This window comes from Monopterus albus, unplaced genomic scaffold, assembly GCF_001952655.1.
Source record: "Monopterus albus unplaced genomic scaffold, M_albus_1.0 scaffold18.1, whole genome shotgun sequence".
NCBI classification, from domain to species: Eukaryota; Metazoa; Chordata; class Actinopteri; order Synbranchiformes; family Synbranchidae; genus Monopterus; species Monopterus albus.
Window position 1 is genome coordinate 8,502,043 of NW_018127898.1, and position 20,713 is coordinate 8,522,755.

The 20,713-nt window shown below is 41.5% G+C and overlaps 1 protein-coding gene across 17 annotated transcripts in view; it reads right to left on the reverse strand.

Moving 5' to 3' along the window:
• foxp1b (forkhead box P1b) overlaps positions 1-20,713 on the reverse strand; it is a 161,885-nt gene that overhangs the window by 74,777 nt on the left and 66,395 nt on the right. For all 17 annotated transcript variants that reach the window (XM_020592903.1, XM_020592902.1, XM_020592893.1 and 14 more), the window contains one exon: positions 9,486-9,655. In XM_020592903.1, the coding sequence (XP_020448559.1) occupies positions 9,486-9,644 (159 nt within the window). In that variant the 5' untranslated portion in view covers positions 9,645-9,655. The remainder of the gene's footprint in view (positions 1-9,485; positions 9,656-20,713) is intronic.

Here is a 20,713-nt window from a genome sequence, read left to right on the forward strand (position 1 = left end):
CTGAGCATGTCCTTTCCCAACCACAGTCTCCTGAGGCCCTGTTAAAACAGTTACTTATTTACAACACTAAACACAAGTTGTTCAGCTAAACAGCACAAAATTACTCTGTGGGCCTATGTGTGTGTGTGTGAGGCATCTTGATGTGGAGCATTCAGAAGCAGTTGTTGGCACTACTTTAAATAAAACATTGAGGGTGCATTAGTCCTCTGGCTAGCCGAGGCCTCTCTCTAAGCCATTTAATACTGAACTGAGGCAGACGTGTTTCCCTGTCTGCCTCTAGCCAGCTGCTTCAGACACCTGCTCAAAGTTTAGAGTTGCCCACTTCAGCACAAACACGCAGACCATGGCCATCAAAGACCATCCGGGCGTCACACAATGAGAGCCACTTCACTCTTCCTAATGATACTAGCACACACTTGCATCATGTACATAGGAGGCATCTGTACATGCACATATCCTTGTGAGGTTTTCTCATCCACACACTTCCCACAGGGACATACAGTGGATCTGGCCTTAAAGACAAAGAATGCAGAATCACTTTTCATACAACTATGTTGACATGACACACACACACACAGCGAGAGAGAGAGAGAGACAGAAGAATCCAGATTAATATGAGAAATCAGTTTAGAGCAGGAAATAGGATGATGCATTGCATTGTGTGCTCTGCAACAGTCTAAATAGTCTAAAACTTCAGTTTAACACACAGGTTAACTGGCGTCAGTAATGGTCAGTAATCAGATGCCCCCTACCACCAACCAAATATGTTTTCGCTAGAGCATTATAAAAACAATCTGCTTGGTAATGTGATGCTGGAGCCTTAAGAACTTTGTTTTTAGTTGGAGCATTTAGACGGATCTTGCAGCAAATGGACAGACTCTGTAGACTGAGACCAGTTTTTTTTCTTGCTCTATGCTTTAGGTTTGAAATTTTTACAGATAGCATGTCCGAGGTCTTTTGCTACTAAATCTGAAAAGGCTTTGTTTTCTCTCCATTTTGGCCTTCTGTCCACTGTAAACCATTATTTTGTACACCCAGAGCTTTTCACAAACACACCTGAGATTCTACAACACTGGCCTTAAGGTGGACAAAGAAAATGGAGGGCATGTCACAAAGTTTTCTGTAACAATAAAATATACAGTACATGCACAAACAAAAATCCTTTGTGCCTCTTCTGACTCTCCATACGACTTCTTATTTTGATTTACAATATAGCCAATAATATGATTTACTCGTATTTAATGCTGTTGAATGAGTTAGTTCAGCAGCTGAGGAATTACTGTTAGCCTTGGTTAATGAGTAGCTTTTATGACACATGATCAAATGTTTTGTTCATTTCTCTGACAACAGGAACAGGACATTTTGTCAATGGGAACAACTAAAATGTGTGTTGGCTGCGATGAATCATGAACCACAGGTGAGCACAGAATAGAGCGCTGTTGAAGCTCAGCACAGTGACCAAGCTGTGTCTGCCCCGGTGTTTTTACAAATTCTTGCATATTTAATGTCACTAGCAATGTTAGTATAACTTCCATTATCTCCTCATAAAACAAAAATGATATGTGTGTAAATTAAAAAAAAGAATTCTGCATAGGACTCCTTTAATTCCAGACAGCGACTTTCATGTTAGAGTTCAGTCTGTAATAATCACAATAATCAAATGGAAACACACTTTCTTTCTTTTCTTTTGTGCTGACATGAGATGGGACCTACAATGTTAGATGACTGAGTGTGTGTGTGTGTGTGTGTTCCTATGTGTAGCCATTATGATTACCACAATGTCAACCCACCCCTGTGATCCCCATACTGCTGCCCACATAAGCAGGGTGTGTAAACAGGATGTCAACCTGAGCACAGGCAGCTATTTTAAAACTACGGCTTTCACCACAAATGCAACCTGCACTAGATCTCTTCCCAATTGGCAGTAGACTCAACAAAACGAATGAGTTCATAGACTAGCTATGTGGGAAGACATCCATAAGACAAAGGAGAAGTGCTGGGTGGTTTACCTCCAAAAACCTCACTAGTAAAACCCAGGTGACAAAAAGGTTGGAAAAGTTGCATCTAGACTAAACAGATTTTTTTTTTTTTTTTTTGGAAAAAATTATGCTTAGAACTGTGTTTAAAAAGCATTATGCTACAAGAGAGAGAAGCTTAAGTCTTAGTAAAAACAGTCCTGATATTTCCACTGACACAGGCTGTTTTTTTTTCCTTAAATAATTATTCCCCCTTTTTTTCAACATAGCAGTGCATCGCTGTTCAATTTTCACTTCCATTTGTTTGATTATTAATCAGATCACACATCAATTGCCAGAACCAGCAAAGAAATTCAGCCTGTAATAAAACTGTCATGTGCTGTGGTATAAAGACAGATGTTGCTAGTTGTGTGATAACATAATTAAACTGTTCTGTGAGGGATTCCATAAAATTATTCAAATTGGACGAGCACTATCATTTTACCTATAAAGCAATTTAGGGCAATATGCAGTGTCATAACACTGATGTTATCCTCTCCGCCAGATTTTCCAATAAGTTGGAACCTGTGCTTGGTCTCCTGTGACAACATGAACACTATACATGAAGATACCTGAGAACTCCTGGAGATGGAGGACTCTGCACAGTAAGTCTGTGGGGATCCAGATCTTTTCAGTATGATCTGCTCTGTGGATGCAGACTCACATTGAGTCATATGGCAAGGCTCAGGAAGGAAGCAGGCATTTGGTAGGATTATGCACCACAACTACTGGTCAGAAAGGAGCCACAGAAGAGAAACCTTTATCACACATATCACAAATTCAGCACTGCACTGCACATACAGTCAGCACGGGACGTTTACAAACTTGTCTTTAAATGAATCCAATTCATTTCTTATCCTCATCGATCTTTACACAACGCTTCAGAGTGGCAAAAGTGAAAACCGGTTCTTGGAGTGTTTTGTTAATTTATTAAAAATAAATTCAGACCCTTTGTTTTGACACTTGCAATTGAGCTCTCAATAGTTGCTGAGATGCTTCTACAGCTTAATTAGAGTCCACCTGTGCCTAATTTAATGCATTGGTTACAAAGGCACACACCTGTCTGTATAAGGTCTTCTAGTCGATGGTGTATGTCAGAGTAAAAACAAAGCCATGAGGTCAAGAGAACTGTCCACAGACCTGCGAGTCAGGACCGTGTCTGGGGAAGGATACAAGAAAGTTTCTGCATCATTGAAAGTGTCTAAGAACACAGAAGCATTCAACATTCTCAAATGGAAAGTATTTGGAACCGTCAATAGTCTTCATAGATCAGGCTGTCCAGCCAGACTGAGTAGTCCAGGACAAAGGGCCTCGGACAGGCAGGTAACCAGGAACCCAGGGGTCACTATGAATGAGATCCAGAGTTTCTTTCTAGAGATGGGAAGGATAACCATCAGTGCAGCACTCCAACTATCAGGCCGCTATGGTAGAGTGGCCAGATGGAAGCATTCCTCACTAAAAGACACATGACAGCCTGCTGGGAGTTTACGAAAAGGCACCTGAAGGACTCTCAGACCATGAGAGGCCTGATGAAACAAAGGCTGAACTATCTGGCCACGATTCCCAGCAGCGTGTGTGGAGAAAACTATGAAAATTCCTGGAGCGGCCCAGCCAAAGTCTGGACCTGAACCCAATAGAGTATCTCTGGAGAGACCTGAAAATGGCTGCGCACCGACGCTCGCAATCAAACCTGCCTGACCTTGAATGATTTCGTCAAGAAGAATGGAAGAAAATTCCAAAAGAAAGGTGCCAAACTTGTAGCTTTATTCTCAAGGAGGCTTAAGGCTGTCATTGCTGCCAAAGGTGCTTTAACCAAGTATTAAGCGAAGGGTCTGAATACTTGTGTAACTGGGATATTTCAGTCTTTTATTTTTAATAAATTTACAACACACTACAATCATTGTGGAGGATTGTATGTAGATTGAGAAAAACAATTAATTGAATCCATTTTAAGATGAGTATGAAACATAACAAAATGTAGAAAACTTGAAAGGATCTGAAAACTTTCTGTACTGACTGTATATATAATTCTGTCAAAGTAAATACAGAGATAATGGCAAGAATCCAGCTCAAAAGCATGGTACTAAGGCTATTTATGTCTTGTGAAACACCATAATATCATATGTGTTTTAACCCAGGCATAGCACTCTCTCCCTTTTGCTCTCAGCTCAGCAGCAGAGTACACAAGATTAACAGAGATCTGAGGCAGCAAATGCTCTCTGGTCTCCTCTTTGACCTGAAGCTGTTAACTCTCTCAGTCTGACCATTAGTCCATAATGTGGACTGGATGCCAGAAACCAGCAGGCCCTGTACTCAAGTCTGGCCTTTGGGCCTCTATTCTGTCTGAGCATGTGCAGGTTTGTATGTGTACCCTATATCTGTGTATGGGTACCTTGTGAGTGTACTGCAAGGTTTATCATTTAGCACATTCCCCTGAAGGCTGACAGAACAGAGCTCAATGACAATGACTAAGACGTGCATTTCCACTTTCTCAAGCCCCAACAAGGGACCTTGTAAGCTTTGCATTATGCAAACAGGAAATATGTGACCGCTCAGCTCTTTCTGTAGCCACTGTGACACATGTCACTTTCCCATCTCTATACACTCAACAGAATGGACACCTCAACCTAACAGGCAGTGAAGAATAAAAAATATATCCATGATTAGCTGGGCTTATCTTGTGAAAAATATCAAAGCTTAAAGGCATTTGTTTGACAGAGCAGGCTGGATGGATGTGCGTGCAATAAAGAAAACTAATTAATCATTCTTGTTTTATTTTTTGTGATATTGTTGGGTATGTTTGTGCAGTGAAGTTTGCATGTTCTCCCTGTGCCTGCGTGGGTTCCCCCTGGGTACTACGGCTTCCTCCCACAGTCCAAAGACATGCAGCTTTGGTTGATTAGAGACTCTAAAATGCCCATAGGAGTGAGTGTGAGCATGTGTGGATGTTTGCCTACATGCCAGTCCTGTGACAGACTGGCAATCTGTCCAGGGTGGACCCCATCTCTTCCCCAATGGCAGCTGGGATAAGCAGTATAGATAATGGACGGATGGATGTTTGCGCAGTATCACTGAGAGGACGAGACAGATATGACTTTAGAAATGAGCGACTGTGGATCAGTGGGTAGAGTGGCCGCCTCTTAACCAGAGAGTTAGAGGTTCGAATCACAGTGCCTGCAGTCCATATGTCAAAGTGTCCTTGGGCAAGGCACTGAACCCCCAAGTTGCCTCCAATGGTTAGAGCAATCGGTGTGAGTTATCGCCGCAGATGGCTGCTTCGGTTCCTTGTGTGTGTAACATTCTTGGCCAAATAAATGTGATTATCCTTAAATATTATTTATATTGACTAAGCTTGATTAACAGAGCTTGTCTAAAAGACAAGATATTAACATTTAATGCTCTACAGTTGTATTAGATGAACCAAATTTTAAGGAATTGTTTGCATGGTTAAACATTTGAGATGTTACAAAAGTGTTGCTGAAATGACAACACATCACAGACAATCTGTGCAGGGAGTTGAATGTCCTGAAAAAAGCAGCTCCAAAGTCTGGAACACCATTATTGTAACTGTCTGTTTATCTGACTACAACAGCTACAGAACACAACTTCCTGTTGCAAAATGCATTAAACTGCAAATCACAAAACAGGTTATTGCAAAAGCTCTTTCATACTATTGTTTTTGTTGTATTTTCTCTCCTTCAGTAGCTTCACTTCCTCATGTGAATAACGTAAAAACCACAACTTCTGCAACACAAACAAAAATACACAGAAAATCAACACACTCAGATTCTAGTGTGAACACATGTTAAGAAAAAAAAAGATTATATTCAAAAGACATACTCACATCTGCAAACAACTAAGCATAGACTGAAAAGCAGTAAGCACTACAACAACAACCACAGCCAAACATCCAACCATGACAACAACAGATATCACTGGAGTTTCTCAGACTGCTAAATCTCCACAGCATCTCTGAGAGAAAGAGAAGACAGCGTCTTTTTTCATCCTTAGTTTTTAACAAACAATATTTGACTTACTAATAGAGATGTTTAAATCAAGCTTATGGTCCACTTCCCCCAAATCTGACTAGTCTACAAGATGAATTCCCCTGTCAGAATCAAGATGATCAAACAGATTACAATTATTTCACCCACCATCTTTATTAATGAGGACTGTCTCTCATTGTTATGTTCCTTAATAAGAATAAATGATATGCCACTCCCAGGTTTGTTGTCCCCACTCACTCAGGGGACTTTCAGACATTTACACTTTGAGTCTGAGAAGATTTTAGATTGATTTTTGCATCACCTGAAGGGGTAATAGCATCTTGGATGTTTTGTGGCGAACAAAGAATAAAAAAATAAAAAAAACCTCAGTGCGTCAGTTAGAGGCATATTAGTGCAAGCTGCAAATACAACTTAAAAGTAAGACTGTGAAATGCCACAAAAGTAAAAAGTTATCAAGCAATTGAGCGAAGATCGTAATGCCCTTGGGACAATTAACATGGTTCATGGTGCATGAGTGAAAATCCTGGGTTGGTCTAATGGGAAAAGAAAAACGCTGTCTGTCTGCTTTCCCAGTAACACTACCCCTGTAAGCAGCCTATCAAAGCCTAGTGTCAGGTGCTGAGAGTGAGACATCTTGTCCTCCATCCTCCTCCATGCCCCTTTTATCACACCTCCCTCCTTCTCAAATACAAGCGTGGGCCATGGAAATTAACAAGTGGATTTGTTCAAAAGGCAATCAACAAAAACACTTGCTATTTACCACAGTACAGTAGAAAGCAAAATGCAGGAAATGTGACTATAATATACTGAAGTGGGAAAGAGAGAAATGCTCATTTTTCCTTCCCTTAAATGCCAGGGCAGGTCCTAGAGAGTAATGGTTCTTTCTGGATGACTAGAAAACAGAGACCATGCTTGGTCGACTTTCTCTGTTCTAGAGGGGAGGTTTTATTTCCATCCCTTCTTGGTGTCAAGTGCACATCCATGACACTCTCCTCTCTAGCTCTCCCTCTCCCCTGCCTCACATTTGTCAAAGTTGTAACCCTGTTGTCTTTGCAGAGCGAATCAGAATGTGCCTCTGGCAATGAATGAAGGAAAAGTCAACAGGAATTAAGTTTCAGTGCAACTGTTTACTCAACTGTGGCCTGCAGTTATTGAAATTTTATCCATGGTTTTGTGTGACTACTGCAGTAATGAATTCAGTATGGCTGTGATTTTCTCACTGACGACATGCTCACTTTTAGCTGGAAAAAAAGATGGGAGGTGGGGTCTCAGAGCATGGCATGGAGCTGGGGGAGTGGGGTGGAAGGGCAGATCTGGTAAGGCCTAAAGGCCTAACACTGAGTCTGAGGAGCAGGAAGCATGCTGGCATGCCCTAACTCTTCCTTTGTGGTATTTATTCCCATACTGTCCCATGTTCCCATTCTATAGCCTACAAATATGATTAACCATATATGATCCTGTTCTAAGGCACACACCATGAAAACTGATATCTAACAGTGTCATGTTTGACCTATATGTTTGCTCATCTCCCATCTTTCCTCCATTTCTCCACACTATAACTAAAAAATTTGTAAAAATAATACAAATTTATGACTAATCACAATGTAGAAGTAACCACTTCTTCATGTTCCAATTCAAGTGATATATACACTGATCATCCATAACATTATGACCACCGACAGGTGACGTGAATAACACTGATTACTGTATCTCATTACAGTGGCACCTGTCAGTGTCTGGGGTATATTAGGCAGCAAGTGAACATTCAATCCTCAAAGTTAATGTGCTGGAAGCAGGAAAAATGGGTAAGCGTAAGGATCTGAGTGACTCTGACAAGGGCCAAACTATGATGGCAGACGACTGCGTCAGAGCGTCTCCCACACTGAAGGTCTGGTTGGGTGTTCCTATGTGCACTGGTCAGTACCTACCGACTGTTTCTAAGGAACCACAGACAGTGAACCGGCCACAGGGTCATGGACGCCAAAGGCTCACTGATGATGAGGTTGAACTACTGTAGATTTAACACTGAAATGTCATTCATTCTTTTCCAAAGATTCCATTTTGTTTGAATCTTTGTTAAAATGGGTAAAAATGAGAAAAACTGTACATTGGTCTCTATGAAAAGAAACATTCAGCGGCTATAGTGGTATCACACCTGGAGTGGGGAGGCTGTTGAATTTGTCTAAAACATTCTCTCTAACTTGTCCTCATGACCACAGTTTTCACTGAATGGTCAACACAATCATGCTCTTCCTGGCAGTAGAACTGTGGAAGATGCACAGTGAGCTGCAGAGTGACACGAGTGTCAACCAGGAGTGCACTGACTCCTGTGTAGACAGTATCAGGCAGGTGGTCATGATATTATGACTGATCAGTTAAGTAGGGTTGAGCAATATATGTAAAAATAAGTCATTTTTCATATCATGATTAAATGCGTGTGTCCACCTGATTCCCACCGCGTTGACCTGAGTATAACATCAAGTCACATGTCACAGTGTTACAATGGCTTTTCAAAACACTATTTACAAAACTGTTTACATTTTCACACCTCATAATTAATATGATGTGAATGAGTTTAATGGTTACCATCAATTCTGACTACAGAATTCAGTGTCACAGTGTCACAATATCGTATTATCATAATGTCATGATCATTTTGCTGAAAGATGATAAATGATAATATTGAATTATTACTCAGCTACATGTTACAGTGCAATATCACCCATGTCCCTTGCTGCAGCATTGCTGCCCTTCCTGTACAAATGCTGATGGATGTGCTGTGACAACAGACAACGGCACAGCGCCTGTGCATCATCACCAAACAGCTCCCGACAACAACCCCAGTCATCCTGTCGGTTAGACTGAGATAGCAGAAGACACACTGATCTTTTCAGTGTTGTTTCTTTAAACACACTGTCGTATGCCACACATAACACTGACACCAACAGAAAGAGCTTGTCTGTTTGCCTCAAGTCAGAGATGCTGAAAATGTTTTGGGCTTCGCTAACGATAATGCTGCCGTGCATCTCCACAGTTCATTGGTTAGAACAGGAGAGTGTGGCATTAGTTGTGAGTGTGAGGTGTGTTTATAATGAGCCAGGGGAAAATGCTGTCATCCTATTGGATGTCACCATTTCCTAACTGTCCACAAAATCTTGTGGCACCTACGTACTTAAAATATGTCAGAACACCATTGTAAATATTTCACCAAAATGCAGATTCTGCATGCTACGATAAACACATTCACAACCAAACACAATCACGCTGAGAGGGCACTTCCTCTTCTTTAAATATTCAGAAAGGACCTCAATATTCATAAATAATAATAATAATAATGTGTTTATGTACTAGATGCACTTTGAGGTGGAATTAAATATTAAGTGGCACTTTAGGAAGGGAACCGGGCCTGTAGCTGACAAGGCTTAATAAAGTGAAGACAGGTGTGAAAAGGGGCCTGGTCTACCTGGTGCTGCTGGAGATGCAGGAGGTCAGCTGCAGAGACCTCCACTGACGGCGTGATGCTCTTGGGTGGTCCCTCCCTGGACACAGCCTCCACGCTCGTTCCTCCATTTTGATTGGCTAATCCGATGCTTGTCGCCTCCGTCCCAGATTCTTGCATCATGACTTAAAAACCTAAAAGAAGGCACAGAAAGAGAGAAAACAGGGTCGGAGACAGAGAAACAGCTGTTAAAACATGCAGCAATGAAGTCGCATTTCAACTCTGGGCCAAGCTATAAACATCTGTCATATCCTTCCCACATAATTTCACTTTCATTGCAGGTTTCCCAGTTGGTTTGTGCTTCCCTGTGTCCTGTTTGTTTACTTGTAGCGTATGCAATGAGGGAAACACATATGCTCTCACAGACCCCTTCTACACAGTAATGAACTGCTTCTTTGTTTTGTCTTTTCCTGTGCAGATTCTTTTGCAGGCGACAAGTCCATACTGGGCTAGAGAAAAGTGATTGGGACTCAGGTTTTATTTGTGTTGTCCATTAAGGGGGTATACAGTATGGAGCGGTGCGGTGGAGGGGTTGGGGTCCAGCACACATCGGAGAGGAACCCAACCTGAGTTGAGTGAGAGCAGGGGAGCCCAAGAAAACACTGGACCTCCAAAACAAAACACTTTCTATGGAAATGGATATATTTACTTGCATGACTCCCAGAAGAACCACAGCAGAATGGCTTTTTAATGGGAAACAGGGCAAGTGTGTGAGGCCTGCCAAAGGATCTCCATGAGAAACATCCATTCTGAGGCTGAGCGAAAACAGTCAAATCCTTCAGGGGTGCTCAATTAACACCAAAATACAGGTCTGAATATAAATAAACCCCTTTCAGTTGTTGGAAAATATAAGTCAAAAGGTGCAGAGTAGATTTATGTACGATTGCATGATTTTTGCTTCATGTAAAAATGTGACAGTAGTAATCAGTGTTAAATGTGAACACAGCAGCTGTTTGCTTACATTTTTCATTCTCTCTTCTGTTTTTGGATACACAAAAGCCAGACAGACATGCAGTCTCCCCCGCCCCCCTCCCCGTCTCTCTGGTGATGAGTGCCAGTGACACTGGTGCATATCTGTGCCTGTATTCCTCAAATCAGTGGAATGATCTACAGCTATTGTGTGTTGGTCGTAGGCCTCACTGGCACAACATGTCTAGCCTCCCAATTCCAGGGCAGTTAATGAAGCTGACCAAGTCAGGCAGAAGCAAATTAACATGGCTGATTAATTATTTATATGAAGCAGAATAAATGTCTTAAAAACACTGGGCCATCATGAAAGAAGGTGAAAATGGAACTAAATGCAGATTTATGGTGTTGCATTTAAGGCGTGTAATAGGAGGGCCTGCGTGAGTTAATATGTGCTCAGCTACATGGCACAGTGTCTCCAGAGAGCCAGATCTAAACAAGATGCAGACACACACTCAGACACCACAGGGGGACACACTCAGGCTGACAGATAGGAAATTGAGGTTGACAACTTGTCACATAAGAATATTTACAGAGCACAGGTGAGATAATAATCTGGACATGGGATTGTTCAAAAATAAACAGCACTGTAAGCAGCACTGTTCTTTTAAATAATTGGTTCTTACAGACAGTCACTCGACTCAGTATCATCAGTAGCAGTCGTGGGGTGGCTATAGTAAGCTAAAACAGTACCAGAACAAAAATCAATCCCTAACTGCACTATGGTTTACATATCCACTCCTGTAGAAGCCCTCCTTGCCAAAAGCATAACCGAGTGAGTCATCTGACACTGTGGCCTGTGCCGGTTCAGTTGTGTGTCACGACGCCCCCACACTTAGGGGCCTGTCTGAGCAGCCTGGGCCTGGCCTACAAGCCTTGTTCTCTAGGATTGGGCTAGAGCCGGCCCCCCTTCTCCCTCCAGACAGATGTTGACCCGGCTCACCCATACAGTCTGGCACAGCCTCCCTTCATAATGCGATTTTCTAAACAAGGAGCGAGCAAGAAGAATACTTTGGGGCGGAACGCAGCCAGCAATCCGACTCCATCTTTAGGCCCTTGCTCACACCAGCTCCTCTTCTGAGACACCAATTAGAAACACACATTCTCAGCTGAAATTAAATGCCATTTGAAATAAACCATGTGCTGATGTTATTCACTCCCACTTATTTTTCAAATAAAACGACATATTTCCACATGCAGGAAAAAAAAGAGGGGGCCTGCTTTCTTTTTTTCTAAAGCCACATAAAAGGGGAGGGGAAGGGGGGAGTAATGGTCATTATACATGCACTGTCATTCCATGCAAAATTTTCATAATTATAACGGAAAGGCGTAAATTTCCAAATGCATGGCATCTCTAAAAGTAATCAAGGGAATGAGCCGCGGGGCTATTTTAATGTATGCAAAACTAGTGACCCACAATAAAGGAGAGAAAGGCTACAATGAATGCAAAGTAATGCGCGCATGCTTAGAACCGGCACTGATGAGGGGATGGCTAAAATTAACACTCAATTAATTTTCGAATTGACAAACAAATGAAACCCATAAATCTACTTTCTCATTAATTTTACCACCGAATAATTCAAAGCTGCAATATCATGAGTGAAAAAAAGGAGGAAAAAAGAAAATGGAAAACGGGCATTATCCATCATAAATATCAAGCAGATAGGAAAGAGCCTTATTAGAGAGTTGTGCTGATAACAGTGTTAATCTGTGAAGCACTGAGGCAGGGACAGCGTCATCAGCTGGGGCCTGGGTAACTCAGCCACATGACTTGGCCCTGTGTTTGTTTATCTGTCTATTTATTTTCACTTTGCTCATGGGATAGCCTCATCTGCGATGACTTAAAAAGCCCCAAGTTTTTCCATCCTTTCCATTTATACAACATGCACAAATTCAGCTGTAATTATGGGTCAAGTGTCCTGCTAAAAGGGGTGTAGCTACTGGGGTTAGGATGTATTCATGTTCCAAACACAAACAGTTCAACATAAAATATTCCTGAAAAGAAGACATGACCAATCTTCTTATTATTAATGGAACATGTCAGTTTTTTTCTGAGCTGGAAAAAAGAGTCAAATAATGGACATTCCAAGAAGTCAAAACAAGGCAACAACAGTTTGCACAAAAAGAACTAGCTGTGCTGTTGATTATTAGATGCCTGTCTGTTCTTTGGGGGGAGTAGCTTTCAAAACAAAACAAGTGTTTGGAACAAACACTGGATAATAAAAAAAGGTCAGAGTTTCTGTTTGTTTACAGTTTGTTTTGTTTTTCCTGTCTCAAATATGGGGAGTACAGTACAAACAAGACTCACATGTGTCTCCCACCTGACCAGGCAGGTTGAAGGTTAAGAACAGCCGGCAGTCAGAGCTCATCAACCCTGCCTCTCCCCTTCTTCATATCCCCCCTCACTGGAAACATAATGCCTGTCCCCCTGTCATGCTTGCCTGGAATTCAACAGCTCAAACAAGTCAGCAGTCGATTCAAGGTAGGGTCGGCCCGCGCAGCTGCGCTTTGACCCGTCTCCATGTTCTGTTTTTCTTTAATGCTCATGACAGTAAAGCCTCAGCGGCCACCTGCTTCGATTGGCTGGGTTCTCACACAGCCCTTGTTTACACAAGCACACAACAAAAGCACAACATTTCTTGAGTGGGAGATAAAGACACACAAAGGAGGAGACAAGGGGGAGAGGCACTTTACAGCTGTTTATGTTCGGCTTGGTTGCTAGACTAGACAACACATCAGCATGTACCAAAGGTGCAACAACAGAATGCTTCTCAAGGTTTGTTAAGAGTCTTATGTTTTGCTGTATTTTGGCTCATGATTCTGGGGACAGTCAAAAGACAAACACAAGCTGCATGTTAAACAACCCATTATCACAGTTTTCATCACTGATAGCTAACTACTCTGAGGAGGATATTTACTAAACCATCAGGTGCAAAATACTGCAGCACCACAATTTTTCATTTTGGTGGCATATTTATAACACTGATGATGTAAATGAGCACAGCTGCAGCTGCGTTCATCTGAATCCATGGCCACTTATACAGAACTGTGCCTGTATTGCGCATGTGTGGACTGAGAGGAAGTGTGTAAGAAAGTCTAAGTTTACAGCAAGTGAACTTTAATATGGTTGAAGAAATCAACATACACATTTTGCAGCTGCAATCAAGTAGTCCTCCGCCAGTCAGCTCGCCTTTTATTTCAGCTTGTAAAAGTCCCTCACATTCTCCTCTGGTGAGCGATGCAATTTACAAACACCCTCTCACTCCTCAGTCATGTTCTTAACGCTAAAGAGGTCTCAGGTGACTGACAGCTGCCGTGCTGACAGAAGTTTACAGTTGCGTTCTCCTGCCATTTAATTTCAGCCACAGTTCTCACTATAGCAGTGGTTGTAAATCAGGCACTGAGGGTATTTGTATACATTTCCATTCTCTCCTCCCTTAACCCTGTGAAATGTGCAAATTCTTGCGGTGCCGCTTTTCTTGTGTCTCTGGTACAAATCCCCATTCTGACTCTTTAATAAATATGAACACACACAATTTCACTGTTTAGTGCCAAAAAATGAGCCGCAAAACCTTAGTACATATCCCCTTGAGTTTCTTGGAAACATCAGCCAGACCGAGAAATTGGGCTCAATCCCAAACAACCTTTCTAAACTGTAGCCCCACACCCTTTCATGCATTATCTGAAAAAAGGGGATTTTTTTTCAAACCAGAACCACCTCAATCAAAAAACTCAATCTGGACTCAGTTGCCACTCTCACTAGAATCCTCTGGCCACGCTGCTGCTGGGGGGACTAATGGCAGGGATGACATTCTGCCAAAGAAGACTTCACAGTCAGACTAACAGCAAACAACTATGTAATTTTGTCAGCCACTTCGCCAAGTCACAAACAAAGCATATCTCCAGACTACAGTGGCAATATAGTAGGAAGACACAGCCTGCCCTCTGTAAGCGATATCTCCATCGCAAACTCCACATCCGTGCGCCACATGAGACACAGAAGTTCTTCCCAGACCTTATACAAGGTATAAGCAGACGACTCACGCTGGCAAACAAAGAAGCTGTTTGTTTAATAAGTGATTGCTGCCATGGCTACAGTAAACAGGAGAAGCAGGGGCTGGTGTTTATGAACAAACACATCTCCTTGCAGGAGCCATTTAATATTAACCAGGTGGAATGATCAGCCGATTTCCTAGGTGACACTCAAGGCAGGCATAGTGTAAACAGGTTCTGGGAGGGAAGGAGAGCAGGCCAGGCTTTAGGGAATCAAGGTCGATGCAAATGCAGCTTTGGCTAGAGTAAACAGCAGGGCAGCAGTCAAGATAAACAAAAAGTCATTCTTCTGACATTTGAAGACGTATTAAGCTGGTGTGTTGCAGCTGCTAGCAAGCCACTGTGAATGAGGACAATGGTGGGGTGGGTAGCCTGTGAGGTGGTCTCCTATGGAAACACATCATTGTCAAGCAAAGCAAAGCAACCAAGCATTTCTTCCAGACCCAACAAACAGTGGCTCTTCACAAAAGCACAGTGAAGAACTTGTAAAAACATGTTAAACATTTACCTTGTTCAATTATTCAGTAACCGGGTTCGTGGAAATAAAGGATGTCTGAGGTCATTCACAACAACAGGGCATGGAGTGAAAAAAATACCAAAAAAGGAATTAGTTAGAAATGAATGGACAAAGGTGTTAACTATCATAAATCACAGTGTATGGCTTAGATAACATGATTTATGACTGGCAGCAGATCACAAGTTACTCCATCTGCTAGTTCGAATGTTTTGTTGTCTAAGAATAAGTAATATGAAAAACAAGGTAGGCAATTTAGCATGTGGACTTACAAGCTGCATATCACCTTGACCGTTAATCTTTCATGCATACAAGAACTTGCCATCTCTTGGGCAGATGAGGCTTCCCAACTCAGAATCTATAATTTTCTGCCTCCACCTGCCCTACTGATTTTATCTCTAAAAAACTGTTACCCAGACATAAGGAAAGGCATAAAATATAAGCAAGGGAAACAAACACATATTTATAACACATTTGGATGGCTATAATAGAATTCTCAAGCATGAAATCTAGATCCAAACCTATTACTAGACCATGAGCAAAAGAAAGGGACTCAAAATCCAAGCAGTGATGATTCACATGAATATCAACCTATTATCTCTCTACATGCACAGACCAATTAAAAAGCCCATGGCATGCTTTTCATTGTTTTTTGACTTATCTAAAATTTTATAACGGTGAATTATCATCTTAGACGTGACCTAAAGCTCAAAAAATGAGGTGAACATACTGTATGTTCTAGTATTGCAGAAGCAACTCAGTTTATACAAGTCTCTCAAAACTCTCGCTTGCAAGACTTTTTTTCCAACAATGTAAAGTCTTATGTGATAGCTTGCCATGGCCTGCTACCGATTTCCTTGAATGGTCATTATCTCCAGGCAGTTGCAGGTTCATGTGTGCTTGCCTGACATCCACCTGTGCCACTGTAAAAGCAGGATTTTTCAGATATATTTTACCTCCTGCTGCTGCACTGTGACCAGAGGATGTGGAGAAACATACAGGGCCTGAGGTTACTGCATGTCTGGGAATGCTCATGTACAGGGACTCGCTGTTTTACCTGGCAGGGTCTAAGCTACAAGCAGCCAGCCTGGGAAGCACCCTAGGGCGGTGAATGATCAGCTCATCAATGCTGGATTCCCTTGGAGCACAGTACTTGTTTGTTTTGACTGCTTGAGGTCAGTGTGTCTGCTGCATGTGATGTGTTGCTGGTTAACGAGCCGATTAAGGACCCATGATGTTATTGTTGGTGATTCGCTACCTGTTAGAATTAATTGCACTACTTTGGGACTATATGTGATCATGTGGGGGAAAATACGGCGATGGATTAACCGACCTTGGAGCTACTTGAAAGGGAGTGATGTTTCCACTACTTGGTGGGACTTAATGATAAGTTTAACAAAAAAACACACTGCATGTCTGTTAATGCCTTGTTTCTATAATGTTAGAGAGAATTGTTGTAAAGATGGAGAAGTTGCTATGTCTGCATTATGCCAGTTAAAATATGGGGTTTCTCAACAACCTCCTTTGTTTAAAGTGTTACACATCTTTTCATCGGTACATACACTATACCATTGTTTACATACAGTATCTATGGAAGAGAAATTCAAATTAATTAATGCCATTGCCGTTCATTGTGCTGTGCACTTTCAACACAACACCAGCAGCAGGAGTGCACGTTCACGAACTATCCTCTTGTTTTTGTGAAGAGGCTGTCTGGTTTTATCATTCTGAAATAATTACAGACTATTTGGAGTTATGAGGGGTGCCTCATAACTCCAAGCTAATCTAAAGGTACCCAAGATTAAACATTAAATGGCTAGAAATGAGCAAAATGAGCAGGCCATGGGCTCTTTAAGAATAAGAAGACTACTGGAAGTCAGACTCCAGTGGAGAAGATGAGTAGATCCATAATTTCAGAAAATACACAAGCCAGTTTGTCTCCTTTGAATGGAGGTGTCCGAGAAACACCTCGGTGTAAAGGCCTGCTGTGCACAGACAGTGACGGAATGTGGCAAAGTAAGGCAGGCCATGGTATTTTTAGTACAACTAGGGCCGATAGAGACTGAGTAAATAGAGAAGTCTAATGAGTTTAAATCTGGTTGTACATGAATGGAATAGTAATTCTGGGATGTGGAGCCTCTTTTAGGAGCTGTTCGCCACACATTTTCTCAACGACTCTCCTTCATTTGACTTTGATAATCTCACTCACATGTGGCTCATGCCCATTAACACTACAACGAGAAGTCAGACACCAGGAGACAAGGGGCAGCTTTTTCTGACCACAGGCCTAGTGCACGGGAGAAAGCACACTTTGTTTGCCTCAAGCTCATCTTACCAATTAGATGTGTCAAACATGAATACTGAAAGAAAAACACAACTTCAGTCTATCAACATCCTATGGGAGCTGCACACACACTTATGTTTAACGTTACTTAAAATGTGTCAGATTTTTTTTAAATCGTTTTTACTGAAATTTGTGGAAGTGCTGTTCCCATGGGCATGAACTTGTTGAGAAGAATTGTGTCATATTCATTTACCTGGGCAAGCCAAGGTTAACGAACTTGTCTAATTAATATTGTGTGCTTATGCAAAGAGAGAAAAATATTATTAGAACTGTTGTCTTTTCAGGGCATGTCAACTCACCAGAGTGATCACTTCCTCTGTGAGCTGACAACATGTAGCCTAATCATTTTGGGGAAAATCTCATCAGTTCTGTTAAATCACCAAGACAGAAAACCACAGCTCTAAACACCGAGTAAGCCGCTAATTACACTTGAGTAAGTCATCAAGTGAAGTAGATGCATTTATTATGATTCCTCTCTCAGTACCACACATGATAACTGGAAAAAACTGTAGGGCCCAGCCAAACCCCTGCTATTTAAATGATTCTCAACACTGTTAAATGTTTCTCTAAAGACACAGCACACAGCAGGTGTAGGTCTCCCACTTCTTTTGTTTGGCATTACGCACACAGAGATTAACTTAGGCTATTGATTTTCAAGACACAATCATTAATCTTTACAAATAAATAACTATTTTATTTCAGTACTAGTGTCTCTCCTGAAACTGCCAGTGCTCAGTGCCTGCTTAAAATGCACTGGGTTTAAGTATCTATACCAATCTGAATCACTGTCACTGGTACGGAAGTGTTTGTACCCACTGACACCTCCTGGTACTTCTGAAGGAGCAATTTTTCCTTGACATGATACCAGGGTCATTTAAGCCTAAGAAGCATGATATTATTTTAAAAGCCCGGGCTTCCCAGAGAGAGGACAGAGAGGGCTAAAAAGCAAAGGAGACTGTACCTTCCATTAAGCAGTTAAATTTGAGATAAAGGGTGAAGGGCTAAATACTAAAGGACCTTACATGAATTTCTGCATTTAATGGAATCAGGTTTTAACAACTCTTTTTGTTAAATACAGCCCATGTCAGGAGAATGCGTCCCAATCATAAAGCAGGACAATGACAATGTACAGTGGCACTAATACAAGGACATAGTTCACCATGACATTTTCTGCAATTCCCAACTGATTAGGGTCATTATAGTGGAGGCCTGATTTATGTTGTCATTTCCTCTCAGCGATCCTGCATCAATGAATCTTAATGAATTGGTAAATAAGAGTGAAGATTACACCGTGTGACACTGCAACATTTCTCACCCTCAACGGCCGAGATTTATGTAGCCAATTAGAGACTAACAGAGAAAATTGGCTGGCAGAAAAATAATATTTTTTATGGTGCAAAATGAAGGCACATTCTCAGTGAGGGACAATTGTATTATCTGTGTTGAAGTCCATAAACCACCATACTAACCCACCATCGAAATGCATAGGGAAGTCAGTCTCTGTAGTGCAGATCACTGTGACGCTGCTGAGGGTTGTGGAGAGCCAAAGTCCTCAACATTCACCACGGCCCGTCTCACGTGTTTGCCCAGCGTACATACACCTCTGTATGACAAACATGTTTACCTTCTCAATGCAAACATCTGACGCCATGAGAAGGTGCTGTTTCTCTAATGAAGACACAAAACCTTTTATCAAGGCCAGCTGTGTCCCTCTGTCAGAAACATGCCTCCTTTATGCACACATCAAAAAGCATTTGCACAAAATAAGAAGCCAAATTTTTTGCTCTAAACATACAAGGCCATATTTTTCAATTAGTTTAACACATCCAAATGTGCTTCATCTTTTTTTCAAAGCAGGAATATCAAAATACAATCTCCTCTTTGAAGATAACTGATCAACACACAGCAGAGGATATATACAATATGACTGGGGGCTTTTCAGCTATTCCTGGGTACATCGTTATTACAACCGTGATAGTTTGTATTTCTCAGATGCAGATTAAGGAATGCTGAAGATGATTATGATGAGGGACAAAACCTGTTTTGTGTATCACTACAAAGCATGAAAAGCTTGCCTGCTTATTAATACAAACTTCTTGAAAGAGCACTTAGAGTTATAATGAGAGCCTTTATGTATTACATATTGTGACTAGATTTAGTGTGAGGAAGCGGCTCTCCACATCAAACAAGCTGGCCTGCTATTAGGCACAGGGGCTGAGGGATGCTGTGTGAAAAGGAGTGGAAAATTAAAGCTGAAGCAATGCAGGAAAGGGCTTAATTTACTGGCATGTACAGTATGCAAATGAGATTACTCTCAGCTTAACTGCATCATTTATGTCCATAATAACAGCATCATCATTACAGGGCTCAAATTAAATTACACTGTAATTAGCATATCAAAGTGATTGGTTAAAGTTTAAAACAAATACCCAATTTTGTTAATGAACAACTGTAATCACCATGTAGACTCTCAGTGAAAACATCCAAAACAAATATGTGTTTTGGAGAAGGGGAGGAATATCCCTCCCAAATGACATGTCTGTCTGTCTCTTTGTGTGTGTGTGTGTGTGTGTGTGTGTGTGTGTGTGTGTGTAGCAGCTGAGCATCACCTGCTCACTGATGTCCGTAGGATGGGGGTGTTTTACCTGGAGAGCTCCACACACTCAGGATATATTTCCCAAACTCCAGGAGATCAAAGATCCAATTTCCCACACTTGCCACTTCAGGAGCTCATCAATAAAATACTAATCACTTCACGGCTGACTCTGAAAACGGAGCTGCAGCCAAAGGCTTAAGGAGACTTCCATATCACAAAAAACACCGCTCCGCTCTGACTGTCTTGACTGTTGTTGAATGTGCACACACTACTGCACAGCACACATACAATTTGCAGTCAGGTTTATCCAATAGCTGTCGTGCCTTTTTCCTGATAAACCTGGTGAGCACTGTAGCTCAAAAAGCACCTACTCAGACCTTGGACAGAAAACACCTTATTTCATGTCCATATGAACAAAAGTCAACCATTTTGCCCTTGCACTTTTATTGTCCAAATAGAAGTGATATAATTAAGAAATTAAGATGCTTTTTCTTCAGCAAAATGTCACACATTTCCACCAAGCCCCATGACAGCCTTTGTTTTTTCAATGTTCCACTGTTATCACCACAAATATGACTCCGTTTTTCCCCCCTGCTAATGATTTGAAAAAAAGGCAGCAGCTAGTGTGGTGCAATATCAGAAATGCACTTGTCAAATTTTAAAGTAGTGGCATCTTATTTTATTCATTAAGAAATCCATTAAAAGGCCTTATTCCTTGC